This window comes from Prionailurus viverrinus, chromosome A2 (genome assembly GCF_022837055.1).
Source record: "Prionailurus viverrinus isolate Anna chromosome A2, UM_Priviv_1.0, whole genome shotgun sequence".
Lineage (NCBI taxonomy): Eukaryota > Metazoa > Chordata > Mammalia > Carnivora > Felidae > Prionailurus > Prionailurus viverrinus.
This window is the reverse complement of record NC_062562.1, coordinates 99713494-99734586: the sequence shown is the minus strand read 5'-3', so window position 1 is coordinate 99734586 and position 21093 is coordinate 99713494. Positions and strand designations below refer to the sequence as shown.

General features: G+C 40.7%; 1 protein-coding gene across 4 annotated transcripts in view; it reads left to right on the top strand.

Moving 5' to 3' along the window:
• The window catches only part of SLC25A13 (solute carrier family 25 member 13), a 184283-nt gene that overhangs the window by 21680 nt on the left and 141510 nt on the right, over positions 1-21093 (top strand). For 3 of the 4 annotated variants that reach the window (XM_047844735.1, XM_047844745.1, XM_047844756.1), the window contains 2 exons: positions 8794-8847; positions 18353-18495. In XM_047844735.1, the coding sequence (XP_047700691.1) occupies positions 8794-8847; positions 18353-18495 (197 nt within the window). Of the gene's footprint in view, positions 1-8793; positions 8848-18352; positions 18496-21093 lie in introns of those variants that run through there. The other variant, XM_047844766.1, reaches the window with a different exon arrangement.

Sequence of the window (21093 nt, the reverse complement as noted above, 5' to 3'; positions counted from 1 at the left end):
GGCCACCAAGGGAGCAGTCCTGAAGTGGCCTGCCAGAAGGGGAGTGTCCAGAAACATCCTGCCACTGACATGGGTAGGAAGGAGGTTGCCACAGGGAAATCAGACACTCGTAGCCATGATGTTGCTGGCAGAAACAGCAGAAGCATGGCCCCCAACTTCCAAATCTTTGCTTTCCAGAATTTTGCTTCCCAATCTCCTCCAGCTTCACCTGATTGACAGCACTTAGGCCACGTAGCTGCAAGGGAGTCTGGGAAATGTAGTTTTCACCTTTCCAGTCTGTACAGTACATGAAGATGTGTGGTGATTCAGTTCAGGAAGATAGAGGGGAAGAAGAGTTGGCCCCAGTTTCTCAATTCTTAGGCCACACCCTAGTATTGCTTTCCCTTGGGATTCAGGTCCACCCATGACACTTACTTCCTCAGATTCAAAAGACCAGAAAGGAACGTTTCTCCCTCCACCCCCTTTTGCTGCTTGTCACTACATGCACTCCCGTGCTTACACAGGGACTAGCTCACTTTTGATGAGCTGCCTCTTCTGGTTTTTATTTCATATCTAAGGTAAATAATTACTTCATGACAGTAGAATTTTCCGGGTAAACCTGTGCTTGCCTTGGCTTTCAGACCTTTTAGGTTTGGGAGGGCTGACTGAAGGCCTGGTTGTGCAAGATGAAGTTGAGATCTTGGGCCCTAGCTCGGTAGTTCTCAACCGAGCCCCACATTATCATCTCGTGATGGAGCTTTCAAGGTACCCATTTTAGAGATTCTGCTTGGATTAGCCCCTGCAGCCTAATTCGATAGGCCTGGACATTGATAAAACCCAGAAGTCCCTCAGGAGACTTGAATGTACAGCTGGGACTGAGAACCGCAGTCCTAACCAAACTAATGAATTGGACATTAGCTAAAGCTGTGGTTCTTTTTTTTTAATTTCTTTTTTATTGTTTGTTGATCTTAGAGAGATACACACAGAGTGTGAGCGGGGGATGGGCAGAGAGAGGGGGACACAGAATCTGAAGCAGGCTCTAGTCTCTGAGCTGTCAGCACAGAGCCCGACGTGGGGTTCAAACTCAGAAACCACGAGATCATGACCAGAGGTGAAGTGGGATGCTTAACCGACTGAGCCACCCAGGCACCCCTAAAGCTTTAACAGCATCAGCGTCATCATCAGGAGGACTTGTTAAACTGTGAATTGATGGCCCCACCCTTAGAATTTCTGATTTGTAGATCTGGGGTAAGGTGTGATCATTTGCATTTCTAAATGGTCCCACTGGAGGCTGATGGTCCGGTGCCCACACTTTGAGCACCAGCAGCCTAGAGGAAGGTATCTATTTTTATTGACTGGATTTGATTTCTACTTGCCTGGAAGACTTTCTTCCTTAGTCAACATTTTTGGAGCATCTGCTTAGTTTCTGTTCTTTGCTGGAGTTGGGGATGTGGACATTTGAGGAGGTCACGATCTTACATCTCTAGAGCTTTTCACTGGAAGAGGAAAGCTTTTCTTTTCTTTACATTTCCTTCTTCAAGTTAGTATCCCTTATTCTGTGTAGGTTTTCTTATGTTCTTCCCCGCTGCCCTCAGACCTTGCAAACTGTTTGGGGCACACAATTCTGTACCACTGCGATTTGTTAATGAGCCTACAACTGTGGCTTGATTTCAGTATTAGAAAGCCACTTAAAAAAAAACATTCTTACGTGTAGGAAAATCTTGCCTGGTGTTTTCCTTTTTTTGGCTGCTTGGACTCATATTAAAATGAGAGTGAATTTATTTGTCCTGTAAGGTATCTTTCTGGTCCTCCTTGCCATGTTTCCTGTCCCCGCCTTTTCAAAACCGGTCATTTGAAGTTATGTTATTGTTATTTTTTTTTTATATATCTAGGATGCACCTAATTCATGTATCTGTTTCGCAAGTGTTATTGACAGCCTGTGTAAGCTATTATATCTAATGTGTGTCCTGTCAAAAATTTTACATATTCAGTGGTCCTCAAACTTTGCCCCATGGAATGTTGATTCATAGAATTGATCTGAAATTTCCATACTAAAGTTCAATAAAGGTAAACCTTTCCCATTTTGTGGAAAAAATATACAATGCATAGTTTTTTTCAGTTTTAACCCCCTCCTTTTTCCCGCCCCCTCCCCCCCCCCCCAGGCTTGGCTATTTATGAAAGTTAGCTGCTACAATACAAAATTCTCTATTGTATTGATTTAAGTAGCAAATGGTGATATTTCATAGTATCTGCCAAGAACCCTTCACCTCCTTGGTTATTTTCCTAACTATGTTTGAAAACTAGTTCCTTTATTTAAAATACTTGCTACAAAATTTTTGTTTAATGGTGAAATCTGTTCTTACAAATGCAAATTCAGAAGAATGATGATCAAATCAGGTAATTAGATTATAAGAACAGTAGCTGTAAATATTTACATGCTGTTAGTATAAGAAAAAAAATACCTAACAATGAAATTCAGCCTTCTGGAAACAATCTCAAGTTTGATGAATCTTCAACAGGCTTGTTAAAGTGATGCAGAGTGTGCATGCTGGGCAGCTGTTTGAGTTGGCTTAAAAAGGGAGACTACATTTCTAGAGTTCCCCTTTTCCAGCTCCTAGAACTTTCTGGGTATTGATTTTGCCACCAGGTAGGCTCCATCTCAGTACACCTTCAGCACACTGGTACTTCTAGCTCTAACTTTCTGTGGTCTTGAATAAAGCTGTGTAAGTTCTTCCTTGACTGCCCATGATACCAAAACAAGAAGATAAGATGGGAGGTAGAAGTAGAACTGGGAATTCTGAATAGCCCCACAACACTGGGGAAATAGATGGGATTAGTGCAGAGGTGAGGAGACCCAGGAAGCTGGTAAAATTTTTTTCGGAATCCATCACCTATTGAGCCATAGTTACTTTGTGCTTCAGTACAGTGTATGCAGGACCTAATACATATTTCAGTGGGCCTCTGGGAAATTCCATGGTGTATCTAACTTTGAATCCAGTCTCAAGAAGTAGCATTGGTTGGGGCTAAGCTAGCAGAGGAGGTGAGTTAGGAAAACCTCTATGTTTAGTGGTTTGGTGAGTGTTCTTGAAGATCCATGAGTTCTTTTCCCCTCCTTCCTTAATTTTTTCCTTCTCAAGTTATGAGCCATCACTTCAAGAGTAAGCATGGTTGAATATAAACACCTTTCCATAAGAATATGAATAATAGATTCCACACGTTTAGTGCTTTAACTCTGTGTCCTTTTTGGTACTAAGCACTTTATGTAATTTTCTCTTATCACTCTTTCAACCATCCAGGACTTCCATTTTGCAGATGAAGAAAGTGAGGCTAAGAGATCAGGGATGTAGCTCAAGGTCACACAGTTAGTGACTTTAGAGGTCACACTTGATCCCCAATCATAGGTGGCCTGACACTAAAGCCATATTCTTAATCACTGGATGGACACTATAAATTGGTGGTATTAGGAGAAACTGGGAGATTCTTGATTTCTAGGCATGTATTTTGTTAATGGTTAACATAAGTTATGGTCTGTTTGAAGCTTCCTGCAATGTGGCTCAGTGGAAAGACCAATACAGTAGGGGATGGAAGATTTGGGATCTGATCCCAGCTCAGACAACACTTAGAAATGCAAGTATGAATTAGTGACAAATCTGACTTTTGGGGAAAAAATTGACTCTCTCTGAGTCTTAGTTTCTTCTTCTGTAAAGTGGGGCCAATATTATGTACTCTCCACGTCTCAGATTTTGCTGTGGGGATCCAGTGAGGTAATGGTCTTACATTGAAAATATAAAATGTTCTATGCACATTAGATGACATGACTTAGAATTGTTGGGTCCCTATATGGATTTTTTTAATATCTATCTTACAGTTTCCAGTTTCTTTATCCTTTCATCCATGGATGGACAGTTAGGTTGTTTTTGTGTCTTGGCTATTGTAAATAATGGTGCAATGAACCTGTGGGTGCAAATACCTTTTTAAGTTAGTGTTTTCATTTTTTTCAGATAAATGCCCCAAAGTGGAATAGTTCTGTTTTTAATTTTTTGAGGAACTCTGTACTGTTTTCCACAGTGGCTGCACCAGTTTACATTCTCACCAGCAGTGTGTGGGGTTTCCTTTTCTCTACATCCTTGCCAATACTTGTTATATCTTATCTTTTTGATAATATCCAGCCTAACAGGTGTAAGGTAATATCTCATTGTAGTTTTGATTTGCATTTCCCTGATGATGAGTGATGTTGAGCATCTTTTCATGTGTCTGTTGGCCACCTATATGTCTTCTTTGGAAAAAGGTCTCTGGGAAAATCTTCTACCCATTTTTTAATTGGATTGTTTGTTTTTATGTTATTTAGTTGTAGTTCTTTATATATTTTGGATATTAGCCTCTATCAAATACATGTTTGCAAGTACTCTCTCCCATTCAGTAGGTTGCTTTTTCATTCTGTTGATGGTTTCCTTGCTGTGCACAAGCTTTTTAGTCTGATGTAGTCCCACTCAACTTATTTCTGCTTTTGTTGCTTTTGCTTTTGGTGTGATAGTAAAACAAAACAAAACTCATTGCCAAGACCTGTGTCAAAGGGTTTACCACCTGTGTTTCCTTCTGGGGATTTTATGGTTTCAGGTGTTAGGTTCATTAAGTCTTTAATCCATTTTGAGTTAATTTTTGTACATGATGTAAGATAATGGTCCAGTTTCATTCTGTTACATGCAGTTTTCTAGTTTTCTCAAAACCATTTATTGAAGAGACTATGCTTTCTTCATTATCTCTTTTTAGCTGCTTTGTTATAAATTAATTGATCATATATGGCTGGGTTTGTTTCTGGGCTCTCTATTTTGTTTCACTGATGCATCTATTTTTATGCCAGTACCACACTGTTTTACTCACTATAGCTTTGTGATATGGTTTGAAATCAGGAAGTATGATGCCTCCAGCTTTGTTCTTTTTTCTCCAGATTGCTTTGACTATTTGCTTTTTGTGGGGTGTGTGTGTGTGTGTGTGTGTGTGTGTGTGTGTGTGTGTTTGTTTTTGGTGGTCGCATACAAATGATAGGATTGAAAAATGCCATTGGGGGGCGCCTGGGTGGCTCGGTCGGTTGGGCGTCTGACTTCAGCTCTGGTCGCGATCTCACAGCTTGTGAGTTCGAGCCCCGCGTCGGGCTCTACGCTGACAGCTTGGAGCCCGGAGCCTTCTTCGGATTCTGTGTCTCCGTCTCTCTCTCTCCCCTCCTCTGCTCATGCTCTGCCTCTCTCTGTCTCAAAAATAAATAAACATTAAAAAAAAATTTTAAAAAAGAAAAAAAAGAAAAATGCCATTGGAATTTCAATTGGAATTGTAATAAATCTGTACATTGCTTTGGATAATGTGGACATTTTAACAATTGATTCTTCCAATCCATGGGTCCAGAATATCTTTCCATTTATTTGTGTTCCCTCTGGTTTTTCATTAATGGTTTGTAGGTTTTAATATAAGATTACTCGCCTTAGTTAAATTTCTTCCTAGGTATTTTATTCTTCTGATGCAATTGTAAATGGAATTGTTTTCTTTATTTTTCTAATAATTTGTTATTAGTGTGTAGAAATGCAGCAGATTTTTGTGTATTGATTTTTATATCCTGCAACTTTACTGAATTTGTTTTTTAGTGCTAATGGTTTTTTGATGGGGACTTTAGAGTTTTCTGTATATAATATTGTGTCATCTGCAAATAGTGACAGTTTTGTTCTTCCTTTACAATTTGAATGCTTTTAATTTCTTTTTCTGGCCTAGTTGCTCTGGCTAGGATTTTCAATAACTATGTTGAATAGAAGTGGCAAGAGTGGACATTCTCCTCTTGTTCCTGATCTCAGAGGAAAGGCTTTCAGCTTTTCATTGTTGAGTATGATGTTGGCTGTGGGCTTGCCATATATAGCTTTTATTATGTTGAGATACATTCCTTCTATACCTACTTTATTGAGATATTTTTATTATAAATAGATTCTGAACTTTGTCAGGTGTTTTTTCTGTCTATTGAGATGAAAATATGATTTTTATTCTTCATTCTGTTAATGTGGTATATCATATCAGCTGATTTGCGGATGTTGAATTGTCCTTACATCGCTGAAGTGATTCTACCTGATCATGGTGTGTGGTCTTTTTGATATACTGTTGAATTTCGTTTGTTAATATTTGTCGAGGATTTTTGCATATGTGTTCATCAGGGATATTAGCCTGTAATTTTCTTTTCTAGTGGCATCCTTGTTTGATTTTGGTATCAGGTAATGCTGGGCCCATGAGTTTGGAAGAGTTGCTTCCTCTTCTATATTTTGTAAGAGTTGGAGAAAGATTGGTATTAATTTTTCTTTTAATGGTTGGTAGAATTCACTAGTGAAGCTAGCTGGTCCTGGACTTTTCTTTTTTGGAAGTTTTAAATTACTGGTTCAATCTCCTAACTAGTATTGATCTCTTTAGATTTTTCTATTTTATCATGATTCAGTCTTGGTAGGTTTGTAATGTGTTTATGTAATATGTAATATGTTTCTTGAATTTATTCATTTCTTCTAGGATGTCCCATTTATTACTATAATTGTTCATAGTAGTCTTTTATGATCTTTTGTATTTCTGTGGTGTCAGTTGTTGATGTCTTCTCTTTTGTTTCTGATTTTGTTTGAGTTGTCATTTTACTTGGTGAGTTTAGCTAAAGGTTTGTCAGTTTATCTTTACAAAGAAACAGCTATTAGTGACATTGATGTTTTCTATTGTCTTTTTAGTCTCTATTTCATTTATCTCTGCTCTAGTCTTTGTTATTTTCTTCCCGTATGGATGGTGTTCTCCTGTGCCTTAGATCTTAGCAGAGTTACAGAGTGAAAGCTTTGTTTCTTTCTCTCAGAGAGGTGTAGTCCTGGTGGGGAACACTGAATGTGCATGTGGGGGTTAGTCATGGAAGAATGCTATGGGAATTTAGGGCAGGGGAAGTTCACTCTTCCCAGGGAAGACTTTATGAAGTGCATGGCATAATGAATTAATTAGATTTTAAAGGATGTGGTATTCAAATGGAGCAAGAATTGTTCACTTTGTGGAAACTTACCTTTGCTTTTAAAAGGAAACTCAGCTAAGTACCTAGGGTCACCATATGCCTTCTAAAAAATACTTATGGACTGTCTTGAAATGTGGAACTGGAGAGTATTTCTCTGCTGTTCAGAGGGTTGAGGGGCGCCTGGGTGGCTCAGTCAGTTGAGCGTCCGACTTCGGCTCAGGTCATGATCTCTCAGTTCATGAGTTTGAGCCCTGCATCGGGCTCTGTGCTGACAGCTTAGAGCCTGGAGCCTGCTTCAGATTCAGTGTCTCCCTCTCTCTCTGCCCCTTCCCCGCTCATGCTCTGCCTCTCTCTATGTCTCAAAAATGAATAAATGTTAAAAAAAAAAATTAAAAAAAAAAAGAGGGTTGAGGTGTTTTTATGCTGTCTCATCTTCTCCAGTGGTGTTTGGCCTATTCTACCTTTCTCAGAATATAAACCTGAAAGGAGGGAATCTTCTCCTGAAACCTTTAGGTTGGCACTATCATTATTCTTAGATTGGTTAGCATTCTGTTTTTTCCTCCTTAAATGAACACCAAAGAACACTAATTCAGAATTTTAAAGATTACCAAATCTTATGGATAAAAGTAGCATTGGTGGTTGCAAGTACTCAGCTGAAATTAAAGGAGTTATCAGTCTTGCTCTGGGAAACAAGGTGACCAATCAACTTGTTTCAGAAAAACTACCTCTCCCATTCCAGTGATTAGTTAATAAAATTATTCCTGACAGTGGCAGGCCAAGAAGCTCAGGCAGTTACATATTTAGAGACAGAGAACACATTGTCCAAAGATCTCAGAAGAGCCTTTGCAAACACACAGAAAGGATTTAGAACAATTTGCATAAATCTCCCTGTGGATAGTGCCATGGCTCCGGTATTAGGGTGGTTCCAGGAACCCCTCCTTGGCTGTATCATGGGGTGACGCTGTGCTTGGTGAGAATTCAGTCTCATGACGGTTTTTGCCAGCAGGATTGGGTGATGGGACACTGAATAAGCCCACTGTTTGGTTCCACATAAGGACTCTTTTGTGTTAGCCTGGGGTAGCCATATTCAAGTTTGTCTTGCTTTTTCCCCACTAATGTTTTTGGACTTTGTGGGCTGGGGAATTAAGCACAACACCTATTCTGAGCTAATCTGTCAAATTTTGTTCTTGAAAGGTAACCGTAGCCCCTTGTATTTCGAGAATGTGGAGAATAATAGTCATACCTTTGGAGACTTCTGACTTCTGAAATTAAAAGTCGGGGAAAGGAGGAGAGCTCACATGGCATGCCCAGATAGGCGTTCATGTGTATTCCTGGCGGAACTGTGGGAAGTAATTCCCTTGGTTGTTAATATGATTTGCCTTGTTCACTAACTTCCTTAAGAAGTATGTTCTCTTGCATAGTTAACAAACAAGTTGTACTTTGATATTTAATATTCCTCTATGAAAGGGTATGGGTCACTTTGGTGTGTAGTTTAAAAAATGCCAGGTGATTCCAAATCTGTTTCAGCTTTTCTTTTTTTCTACTTATTTTTTGGAAAAAATGATATTCATTAGACCACATATTAAGAGCTTTACTGGTTTCTTGCACAGCCTGTTATCATTCTAGAAGCCACATAAGGAGTCCAATTTAAAATCCAGGGAGCAGTTTATGCACTGGGGAAATTTGGTGCTCTAACTACAAAAACGAAATCCACTAATTTCTAACCTGGAGTTTATTTTCTTTCAGTCTGCTAGCTTGATGTCTCAGCTTTGTTCTAATAATATAAACATTTTTATGTTTATTTATAGGTGGTTTTAACCAAGAGAGCAGATCCAGCTGAGCTTAGAACAATATTTTTGAAGGTCAGTATAAAAGAATCTATTTTGTTTCTTATTTGATTTGTGTTCTCAAATTTTTAAAGATTATTTTCAAACAGCTCTTTATTTCATTGTTATATTTTTTGAAAAAAATCCCCAAAGGTATCTTTACATAAGACTTAGGAAAGAGATCTGTTACAATTATATGTATTTTTTGAAATGCATCAGAAACTAGTAGGTGATTGTTTGTGATGGTAATATGGTTTACATTTTAATTCCTTTTCTCTCATATGGTGTCAGATATTGGAAAGGAGTTGCTGGGGCATTTAGTCTCACGACTCATTTACCTTTCCAGGATTCACCTGTGCGGTTTGATGATCATGCTTTTTCTCCTAAGATGTTTAAAGCTCTTTGTAAAATTCCCATGATCCTTCATCTATCCGGAGACAACTACCCTTGCCTCTCTTTGTAGAAACCCATTGTTGTCACCCTCATTGTCATTACCCTCATTTAATTGCAACTGTAGTGCCAGGTGAGGAGCCCTTGGTGTGAGTAACAGTACATATTAGATCACAACAGATATCACATATTTCCTTGGTGTCTTACATTTCCCCTAGGTTGTGACATTGGGCAGTGAATGAATGATACTCTAATTAAAAGTCTACCTCGGGTCCCAGACGGTGAACCACATGTAATGTTACTCACCTGGAATTAAAGGACTCAGAAAAGGACACTTTTATAAAGATCATTTTAAAAGCATATATGTGAGCTTTTTCTAAACATGATGGAAAACCAGCTGTGCTGTACAGATAGAGGACCAGGGCTTCAAATGAGAAACTTGACTGTCTGTCATGTCCCAGATAATATGGCTCAGAAAGTTACCAATGCTGTGAGCATCACTTTCCTCATCAAATTGTGTTACTATTAAAAAATAACCAAGAAATCAGAGAATTTGAACACTGACAGGGTTATCTGGTGTTAAGGAATTGTTACTGATTGATTTTTAGGCCGGATGATGGTATTCTTATTGCGAGAGCTACAAAGAGTTTTTTTCTCTTAGAGATACACACTGAAGTATTTACAGATGAGATTATGATGTCCGAGATTTGCTTTTAAATCGTCCAGTTTTGGTGAACTATGGTTGGTGTGGTGATGGTTTTTGAAACTGGTAGATGGATCATTACATTTCTTACCCTGTTTTCTCTATATTGTACATGTGTGAGCATTTTCATAACAAGTTACAAAAATTTTTAAAGATTCAGTGAAAAAACTTGGATGAAAGTGCCCAGTACCTGATTTGCATTAGATACTGATTCAGTAAATGCTTGAAATTAAATGATTCAAACACGACAGAGAGAGGCTTCAAAAGGAAATGGTTAAAAATATGAGCAGTTTTTGGGGGAGGAAACGGGATAGATTTGTGAGGAGGTTTGGATTATGTGTAAGAAAGTAGAGTTGTTGGGGCGCCTGGGTGGCACAGTCGGTTAAGCGTCCGACTTCAGCCAGGTCACGATCTCACGGTCCGTGAGTTCGAGCCCCGCGTCAGGCTCTGGGCTGATGGCTCAGAGCCTGGAGCCTGTTTCCGATTCTGTGTCTCCCTCTCTCTCTGCCCCTCCCCCGTTCATGCTCTGTCTCTCTCTGTCCCAAAAATAAATAAACGTTGAAAAAAAAAAATTTTAAAAAAAGAAAGTAGAGTTGTTTATAAATTTGGTTTTAGCCCAAGAGGACAACACTGTGTAGAGATTCTAAGGTAGAAAAGGATTCTAGAGAATGAAAGGACAAGGAACAGAAATGCTTTGTTTCTCACCTTGGCCTAGTTGTTGCTCTGCATTCAGGGCCCACCATAATTGGGATGAGGTGTGTATGAGGGAACCATAGACATTGTTAGTATGTATATTTAAGGTCTATATTATAAAACTCTTACGATGTAATTCGGGAAGACCTCTTGCAGGAGAAGAGCACTTGAGCGGGCTGCCAGAGAGTCTAGAAAAATGGATAAAGCTCATTAACTTGACCTGGCAAAGTCATAATCATTCTTTGAACTCTGTTACTTCGGTTTAGCAATAGTTGTGGGCACCCTTCTGACAGGAAATGGGGACAGCTCAGAGTGTCTTAATAGGTGGTGCATCGTGGATACCTACTGGTCTTTTGGCACGATTTGGTGGAAAGGCTCCAGGTAAAACCTGCGTCTACCTTTTGAGGCCACATGGCAGCTGGCGAGGTTAGTTTAAGATCCTCCTTTGGAACAACGTGTCTTTTCCAGCTGCTCCATGTCAACAGCAGGCAGGTCTATGGTGGAGGCAAATATTGGTCAGGGAGACCAAAGGAGGGTAGGAATTGCATGCAGAGTTCTGGAGAGTCACCTGTGAGATTTCTGTGGATGTGGGTCTGAGGGCTGGGGTGGAGTCATTGGGACCAGCTAGGGAAGTGCTGTCTTCTCTTGGGGTGGCTAAGACAACGTAGCTTTTGAGTGAGAGTGTGGCTTTGAGTCCAAGGGGACGATGGTGCCAGGAAGGGAGGCAGGGGCTGTCTGTGAAGAAAACAGCGATCAGCAGTTTCTGGAAGGGATTGTGGATCTGGCAGAGGTTCAGGTGATCTCATAGGGCCTGGGCAGTGTAGTACCAACACAAATCCACCTTGGCTCAGCATGCGGGGGATCTCTTGTTTACCATCTGGCACAGATGGTGTTGTGGTGGGAAGAGAATAGGGATCGGGCTTGTGGGGGCTGTGCCAGGCACGTCTCCACTGTGGCTGGTCTTTCTAGTTATGTATGGATCAGCAGTAAGCACTCTATAAACCTAACTACTTTGCTGACTCTCTGTGACTTTTTCCTGACTTTTCTTCCTAACAAATACCCTACCTTCTGTGTATTAAACTAGTTAGAAGGTGCTTCTGTAGGGGTGCCTGGGTGGCTCAGTTGGTTAAGTGACCGACTTTGGCTCAGGTCATGATCTCGCAGTTTGTAGGTTCGAGCCCCGTGTCGGGCTCCGGGCTGACAGTTCAGAGCCTGGAGCCTACTTCAGATTCTAGGTCTCCCCCTCTCTCTACCCCTCCCCTGCTCACGCTCTGTGTCTCTCTGTCTCTCAATAATAAATGAATATTAAAAAAAAAAGAAAAAGAAGATGCTTCTGTAGCTTGGGGGAAGTAGACCTCTGGACCAGATGTGCCAATAGCAGGGAGTTGGCAACTGCGGAAGTCAGAGAGAGCCAGAGGATCTGGGAGAGATAAGGAAAGCGGGGTCCTGGAGGACTGCACTGGGCCCAATTCTGACTTATTTTGTTTTATCCTTAAGAACGATTCAAATCAATGCCACTTTCTTCTTTCTTTTTTGGGGGGGAGTTGCTTACTGTGTGTTAAGTACAGTGTTAAGCGTTGGGGATATAAAGATGCATAATTCATGGCCCTTGCCGTTTACTATTTCACTGTGTGTGAGTGTAGAAAAAAGCCATAACATGGTTGATAAGCATTATATGGCCTTAATTAGTAGGAAGCTGATGTGGGGCTAATTACATCTTGCTAGCAAGGGTCATTGAAGTTACAGAGAGGTTGTGGTGTCTCAGCTGGGCTAGACAATGAGTAGGTACTTATCAGATGGAGGAGGTAGTGGAGGGTTGTGGGGCAGAGGAAGACTGTTCTGGGCAGAGGAAACAGCAGGTGTGAAACAAAGGTTTCACTCAAAGTTCTGTGAGAATGCCAGGTGGGGGGGTGGGCTGCAGCACAGGCCCCTGGGCAGTGCACTGGGATGGTCGGTAGGACGGGACTTGGTATAGGGCACTCCTAGCCCGAGGCATTTATTATGCAGCCTGTTCTGGTGATAAGTGGGTGGTAACATTTTGTCTGGGTGAAAGTTGAAGTCTAGGTGTGCTCAGTTTTGCTTCTAACCTAAATGTTTACATGCGTTTTTTGCCTGCCTGACACTTCTGGTGCTCCTTCGTGTTAATTTGGACAGATGCACTGAGTGCTTACAGTTTAAATAAAGCTCCCAGAAACTTTGCAGTGAGTAGGATGTGCAAAATAAGTATAAGCTGGGACCATGTCTTCAAGGAGATCAGCTTGTATACAAGAGGCCAGATTTACAGGCATGCAGCAGGTAAGAAAGAATGTAGGTTGACCTACAGGTATGTGGTTTAAAAATGCCACAGGAAATGGAGAGAGTGGTCCCCGTGGTGGGGAGTGGTCAGAGGAGGCTCCTTGGAAAGGGAACTTGGGGAGCCCCGGGATGAGTGGGGCTGGAGAGGCAGGGAGGAGGGCAGGTGGGGAGTTCCAGGGGAGAGGGCCACATTTGACAGAAGGCCTGGAGATGGGTTTGGGAGCAGACAGCCTCTCCAGGTTGAAGGATTCTTGCTCCTTCTTCAAATGTTTATTTAAATTCAGCCTTGTGCCAGGGAGTCTGCCAGGCATTACAGGGTGTGGGTGACAAAATTAGAAAGATAATTGGGAATTTGACGTGTCTGCTGAACAATAGGAAGCCATCGGAGGTTTTCCGAGTCATCCAGTGACACTGGCAGGATGGGTTTGAGATTTGGTTGGTAGTGCAGGCCCGTGAGTTTGGCAGTGTTGGGTGCATCCCTGGTGTGAGGCCCTAAAGACTTGATTGGGGTTGTGGCGGCAGGGGAAATGGTGAGTGGGCAAGGTAAAGACATTTTGAAGGACTGCTTGATGAAAATGGTCTTGTGTGATGAGTGAGAGGGAACAGGGGATAAATATGACCATTGGATATACCGTCTGGGTGAGAGAGGTGCCAGTAATTAAGAATGGGGAAATTGAGGAGGAAACCATTAGCTCAAGGGAGACCAAAGCGGGTGATACCTAGTGTTTACAAGTACAGAGGTGGACGTAGCTGAATGCCTGTAGTGTAAGATGTGGGAGGTGGGAAAACTGGGTAAAGGGACTAGACAAGGGGAATAGGCCATATTACAGTTTGTAATAATAATACATACTGGGTTGCACTCGGGTTTTTATAATGATTCTTTGTCAACAAAACATGTGTATTTAAAATTTGTGTTAACAAAATTGGAAAAACTTCTTTTTTGAAAACTATTGAAGTGAAAACCTTTATATTCATTGACGAAAATTGAAAAAGCACAAGTGTGTAAAGAAAAGTAACTTGTGATTCCACCCAATAGATACAATCTATGTTTATATATAAATGTGTATTTTATATACCTATCTCTCTGTATTTCTGTCTCTGTGTATGTATGTAAATCTTTTTTTCCTTAACAGGAGAAAAAATACCGTTTTATCCAGTTTTCCTCCTCACCTGATGCGTTAGGAAACCCTTTTCCTGTCATTGATTGCATTTCTACAGTATTTTTAGTGTTGTGTGCTCTTCCACATACAGTGGTTTTACTCTCGCTCATCTAGCGGCTTCCTGTTATTGAAGGCTTTGTTGTCTTGTCTCCTGTGCTAGCAGTAATGCTAGTTCAATACTCTTGAACCTGCATTTTTGCATATAACTTGTGTATGTTTAATCATATTAAAACTTAAAAAAAATTGTAAGGAAGAGAGCCTTCAGGTCACTTGTAAAATCTGTTCCCAAAGAAGAATCCGTGGTAGCTGTGAAGTCCACTCCCCTGACAGGGGCCCCTCTGTTCCCTGCTGCAGGAGCAGTGGAGCACCTTTGTCAATATATTCTTATTATGATCGTTCTGTCCATCAATTGGAGGAACAACCTTTGATATTTTTACTATAATCACAAAGCAGACTACTCCAGCCTCGGTGATGAGCTGGTTTTGCAAACTGAAGGAAACTGTTTTCTGTGTTCAGATTAACATGTTCTTACATTTACAAAATTATTTATCACTTCCAAAAAATGGGGCAGAAAATATCTCAATGATTTTCTTTTTTTTTAATGAAAACTATTGAGGTATGAATCAAGTGCACAAATCATGAATGTACCGCTCCATTAACATTCACGAAGGGAGCACACCTATGGAACCAGCACCCCAGGAGCCATCTGATGCCCCTTCCAGTCACTATGCACCCCTCCTAAGGGTAACCAGTTGTTTGGCTTTCAACTTTATGTAAATGGAATCATACACCATGTTTTCTTGTGTCTCATTTCTTTTGCTCTTGCTCTAGTTGTTCAGATTCATCCTCCTTGTGTATGGTGGTTTATTTTCATTGCTGCATTATATGCCATTGTGTGACTGTCCTACAGTAGTTCATTTACATATCCTACCGTTGGTTGACATTTGAGTTATTTTTCATCTTTTTGCTATCCAAAATAATGCTTCCGTGGACATTAAAATGCTAAAGTACGTTTTTATTCTTTCTATATATGTATATACATATGTGTGTATGTACATATACATAAACACCACATATGTATATATACACACGTTTCTTTTAGACATACTTGTGATCGAAATTGCTATTTCTATGGTTGTCTGTTCAGTTAGAGTACATATTCCCAAGCAGCATTCTAAAGTGGTTTAGCAGTTTACTCTTGTAACACCAGTGTATGAGAATTGCATTTGCTCCACATTTTTGCCAACACTTGTTATTACTTTTTAATTATCCTGTGTATGAGTTAGAGGTATGGGATTGTAATTTTATTTCGCACTTTCAGTAGAATTTTTTTTAGGGGTCAGCAGCTTCACAATGATTCTAAAGGTCATTTCGGGGAAAACCAAAGAGTGATCATGGCCCAGAAAATTCCCAGGACGGAAGTAGTGCGTGCCTTCATTTGACAGATGTTTATTGAACATGTTTCACTCTCTGCCTGCCACCAGTCCGGGATGTTGAGGATGCTGCAGTGAGAAAGGCAGGAGAAAATCTTGCCCTGACAGAGCTTTCCCTCTAATTGTAGCAATTAAGATCCATGTAATCTTGCAAGGATTCCTGGTGCAGGGATGACAAGAACTGTCAGCCCGTCCGGCATTCCTCCCTGGAATTTGGCAGCCACCTCGGAGGAGAGCCTCTTTCTACCTTAGGGAGCCATTCATTGCCAACTGGTCAGAACTGGTGTTGAAGATGGACTTACTTGCCAAGCTGTTCCCTGATGACCATATGATAATCAGTATGTGTTGAACATGTCATAAGAATGATTTCATTTGTGCTCCTGGGACAACCGAGAAATTAAGTGGGGAAAACTAAAGTTGAAGGATCCTGACCTCAAACCACGTGAAAAATCAAGTACCAATGTATTGAAACTTAAAAGATAAACCTACTTGAAAAAAGCCCAGAGAAAATATGGGTGAATATTAGTCTTGAGATGAGGAAGGCCTAGTTTCTAGACTTAGAAGTAATAGAAGGAATTGCAAAGTAATAGAAGGAATAGAAGGAATAGAAGGAAAAGAATCTGTAGACTCAATTATATAAAAATACCAAACTGGAAAAATGTTTGCAACAAATCTGAGAGACAAAGGACGGGAGAAAGGGCATGGTCCAGCACTGCTGGTGGGAGTGTAAATTGGTACAATCTTTTCTGGAGAGCAGTGTGATAATAAGTATCAAGAGCCTTCAAGTTCCTCTCCTTTGACTCAACAATTTCTCTTCCAGAAGTCTACCCTTTGAAGATTGTTAGGAATTCGGATAATTGTTATGTGCAAAGCCAGTTACCTTAGCTTTATTTAGAAATAACCTAAACATCTACTGGTGGGAGAAGAGTGAAATTGCATTTTAAATAAATTAATTATTCACCACTATGAGCAAACATAGGTATAAGTCTAAATCATAGGATCGCTGTAATAATTAGCAGCAACATTCCCTTTATATTTCTTGTCCTCTTTTGCCTCGGGAAAATCAAAATCTAATTCTTCTGCATTTCCAAAAAGACATTTCAATGCTAACTGAAGAATACTGGGATTCTTGGACCATTTTTGAGCTTTTCTTTTGTACCATGCTAGAAAATGTTCAAACTGATAATACAGAACATTTATAAAGTGCTTATTGTGTGTAGCACATTGTGCTAAGTACATTACATGATTATTCATTTATTTCTAGCATCAACTTTATGAAGCAGGTAATGTTGTTACCCCCATTTCATAGGTCAGGAGCTAGAGACCCAGAAAGCTTTACTTCCCTGAGGTCGTACAGGTGGCAAGAGGTAGAAGCAGAGCTCGGTGCAGGCTCAGCCCAGGCCTGAGGGACTCTAAAGCTTGTTACTGAGTATCTAAGCAAGAGTTTATCCTGCATTGGAATTAAAATGTAGAAATAACAAGGGACTTTTAAAAACAATTTTTATATTTATTTATTTTGAGGGGCGGAGAGAGGGAGAGAGAGAGAGAGAAGGAGAGAGAGAGACTCCCAAGCAGGCTCCTCGTTGTCAGCACAGAGCCCGATGTGGGGCTCAATCCCATGAATGGGGAGATCATGACCTGAGCCTAAATCTAGAGTTGGTCACTTAACTGACTGAGCCACCCAGGTGCCCAGAAACGGTTTTAATGGGACGAGCTGCAGAGGGAATGGAGGTGCTGTCATCGGCACTTCACGCCACTGTGCTCCCCACATCGTCCATTGTGGTTCCTGTCACCCATCCAGCCTTGTTCTTCCTGTAGCTCACAGTCCTCACTCCCCCAGCCCCAAATCGCTCTTCTGTCCTCAGTATCAAGAGGTCCTCTCCTGCTCCATAAGGATACCATATGATCCCATGTTGTTTCTCAGCACTTCCCATGGCCTGAGGGACTCCACAGAACAGGAATGAGCAGGTTCCCGCTTTTAGGAGTTGGACTGTGTCGCCAAGGCAAGAGGAACACTGTGAACAGGCATTGGGTGCCACCTGTCTCTCGTTGACCACTTCCACTCTAGAGCACCCTTTCACATATTCTTCTGTGAAATCCCACAGGAAACCATGCAGTTCATAGTTTGCTTTCTAGTTTAGCCTGTTTGTCCTCCTTTCCTGCATTATTGATGCCCTTGAAACAGGAATAGGGGTAAAAGAATTAGGTCATTTCCATCCATGATTTTATAATTAATTTTTTTTTTTCTATGTCCTTGCCAAAAACAAGATGTAATTTGTTTTTCCAAATTTCTGTAAGCCAGAAATTTTCATTCTCATTCTCGGCACTGATGACGTTTGGGGCTGGATCACTCTGGTGTAAGGGGTCACCCTGTGCCTTGTAGATGTTTAGCAGCCTCCCTGACCTCTACAACTAGATGCTAGGAGCATCCCTCCCCCCTGGTTATGACAGTCAGAACTTGTCATCAGACACTGTCAGATGTTCCCCTGTGAAGAAAAATAGAAACAATGGAGGAAGTACCAAGCTAGAGAACACCCTCCCCATCTCCTGCCCACCAAAGACAGGTAACATATAGAAAAGACTGGTCCTCATAGGTGGACTTGGCTATTAGGGGACATTGATGTTTGTAAGCTGGACAGTCAAGCTAACCTGCCTTCTGTTGAGAACCACTGTTATGAACCTAAATCTTGGCAGACTTCATGTGTTTTTGTTTTTTCTATGAAGTGTTGGGAAATAACTGTCCTTGGGAAGAGTAGATTATCTTATCTGATGTTTTATCCTTTGAATATTTTCAGCTTTTTCAAATATTGATCTCATGATTATATGCTTTTGAGGGTAAAATATCTTTTTTCTTTTTTCCTATACAGTATGCAAGCATTGAAAAAAATGGTGAATTTTTTATGTCTCCCAATGACTTCGTCACTCGATATTTGAACATTTTTGGAGAAAGCCAGCCTAATCCAAAGACTGTGGAACTTTTAAGTGGTGTAGTGGATCAGACCAAAGATGGGTATGTTGGTCATTTTATTTATTTTTTTGTTCAACAGAGCTTTCTGTTGTTTTAAAGATTAAGAAGTCACTGAATACCTTCCCATCTCTTAAAAGCATTTTCTCTACCTATTAGAATTAATTCATTATTTTAGAAATAATACCTTTAACATTTCCTTTAAAGTCCTTATCACAATTGACGATTCTGTGTGTGTATTTTTTTTTTTTTGACGGTAAAGTGGCTTATAGTTCCAGAGACTTTTTAAAAAAAAAATTTTTTTTTAATGTTTGTTTATTTTTGAGACAGAGAGAGACACAGCATGAGCAGGGAAGGGGCAGAGAGAGAGGGAGACACAGAATGTGAAGCAGGCTCCAGGCTCTGAGCTGTCAGCACAGAGCCCGATACAGGGCTCGAACTCCCGAACTGTGAGATCATGACCTGAGCTGAAGTTGGACGCTTAACCGACCAAGCCACCCAGGCACCCCCCAGAGACTTTTCTTTTAACATTTGTTTATTTTTGAGAGACAGAGAGAGAGTGGGTGGGGGAGGGGCAGAGAGAGAGGGAGACAGAATCTGAAGCAGGCTCCAGGCTCTGAGCTACCAGCACAGAGCCCAACGCGGGGCTCAAACCCAGGAACCATGAGATCATGACCTGAGCTGAAGTCAGATGCTTAACCAACAGAGCCACTCAGGCGCCCCTATAGTTCCAGAGACTTACTATAGTTGATGACTGGTGTGAGATATACCAGAGTGTTTATATGTATACTGGTATTTTTCAAGGGAACTGTAAAAATTGTGAGTAAATGTAAAACATAGCTCTATGAACATAACTTTTCTATGATTGTTCCCTCTGCTCAAATAACTTTTGAAATCTTCCATATGATTAAGTCATATGAATCTAACATACAGAATAATAGGATGATTCCAAATCTCCAAGAAAGGTATTTTACCCAAGCTGGAAGAAAGAGACAGACCATCTAAAATTAAATGATTCTTTGCAAAAGGCCTTTGGGTTTTTTTCCCCCTACCTGTGTTCTCACATTTTAAAAATGAGCTTTGCCTGATTTTGCTTAAGATTGCAGTTGGCATTTACCATTAGGTGCAGAATTTTGGGCTCCAAACTCTTACTAATACAAATAACAACATCCCCTAAGAGCCACATATTTTTTTAATATGAAATTTATTGTCAAGTTGGTTTCCATACAACACTCAGTGCTCATCCCAAAGGTGCCCTCCTTAATACCCATCACCCACTTTCCCCTCCCTCCCACCCCCCATCAACCCTCAGTTTGTTCTCGGTTTTTAAGAACCTCTTATGCTTTGGCTGTCTCCCTCTCTAACCTCCTTTTTTTTTTTTTTCTTCCCCTCCCCCATAGACTTCTGTTAAGTTCCTCAGGATCCACATAAGAGTAAAAACATATGGTATTTGTCTTTCTCTGTATGGCTTATTTCACTTAACACTCTCCAGTTCCATCCACGTTGCTACAAAGGGTCATATTTCATTCTTTCGCATTGCCATGTAGTATTCCATTGTGTATATAAACCACAATTTCTTTATCCATTCATCAGTTGATGGACATTTAGGCTCTTTCCATAATTTGGCTATTGTTGAGAGTGCTGTTATAAACATTGGGGTACAAGTGCCCCTACGCAACAGCACTCCTGTATCCCTTGAGTAAATTGCTAGCAGTGCTATTGCTGGGTCATAGGGTAGGTCTATTTTTAATTTTTTGAGGAACCTCCACACTGTTTTCCAGAGTGGTTGCACCAATTTGCATTCCCACCAACAGTGCAAGAGGGTTCCTGTTTCTCCACATCCTCTCCAGCATCTATAGTCTCCTGATTTGTTCATTTTAGCCTCTCTGACTGGAGTGAGGTGGTATCTGAGTGTAGTTTTGATTTGTATTTCCCTGATGAGGAGTGACGTTGAGCATCTTTTCATGTGCCTGTTGGCCATCTGGATGTCTTCTTTTTTTTTTTTTTTTTTTTTTTAATTTTTTTTTCAACGTTTATTTATTTTTGGGACAGAGAGAGACAGAGCATGAACGGGGGAGGGGCAGAGAGAGAGGGAGACACAGAATCAGAAACAGGCTCCAGGCTCTGAGCCATCAGCCCAGAGCCCGAGTCGGGGCTCGAACTCACGGACCGCGAGATCGTGACCTGGCTGAAGTCGGACGCTTAACCGACTGCGCCACCCAGGCGCCCCTGGATGTCTTCTTTAGAGAAGTGTCTATTCATGTTTTCAACACACATTTTCTACATACAAATATATGCACACACATAATTTTCTTTTTTGGTTGTGCCATTTGATTATAAATTGCAGACATCATGATAGTTTAGCATCTATCTTTTAAGAATAAGAACGTAGGAGAACAAGAATAAGTAGGAGACCACGTAACTGCCATACCATAATCTTTTAGGAGAATTAACAATAATGTGAAGTATCTTCAAAATTCCAGTCTGTATTCCAGTATACTGGATCTCTCCACCTCCCTCCCACTTCAAACGGCTCATTGTGGTTTTGTTTTGTTTTCTTTTCTTTTTAAATCTAGGATCCAGACAAGGTTCTTGTACTACCTTTATTTGTTTTATCTCTTTTAATCTAGAACAACCTTCTAA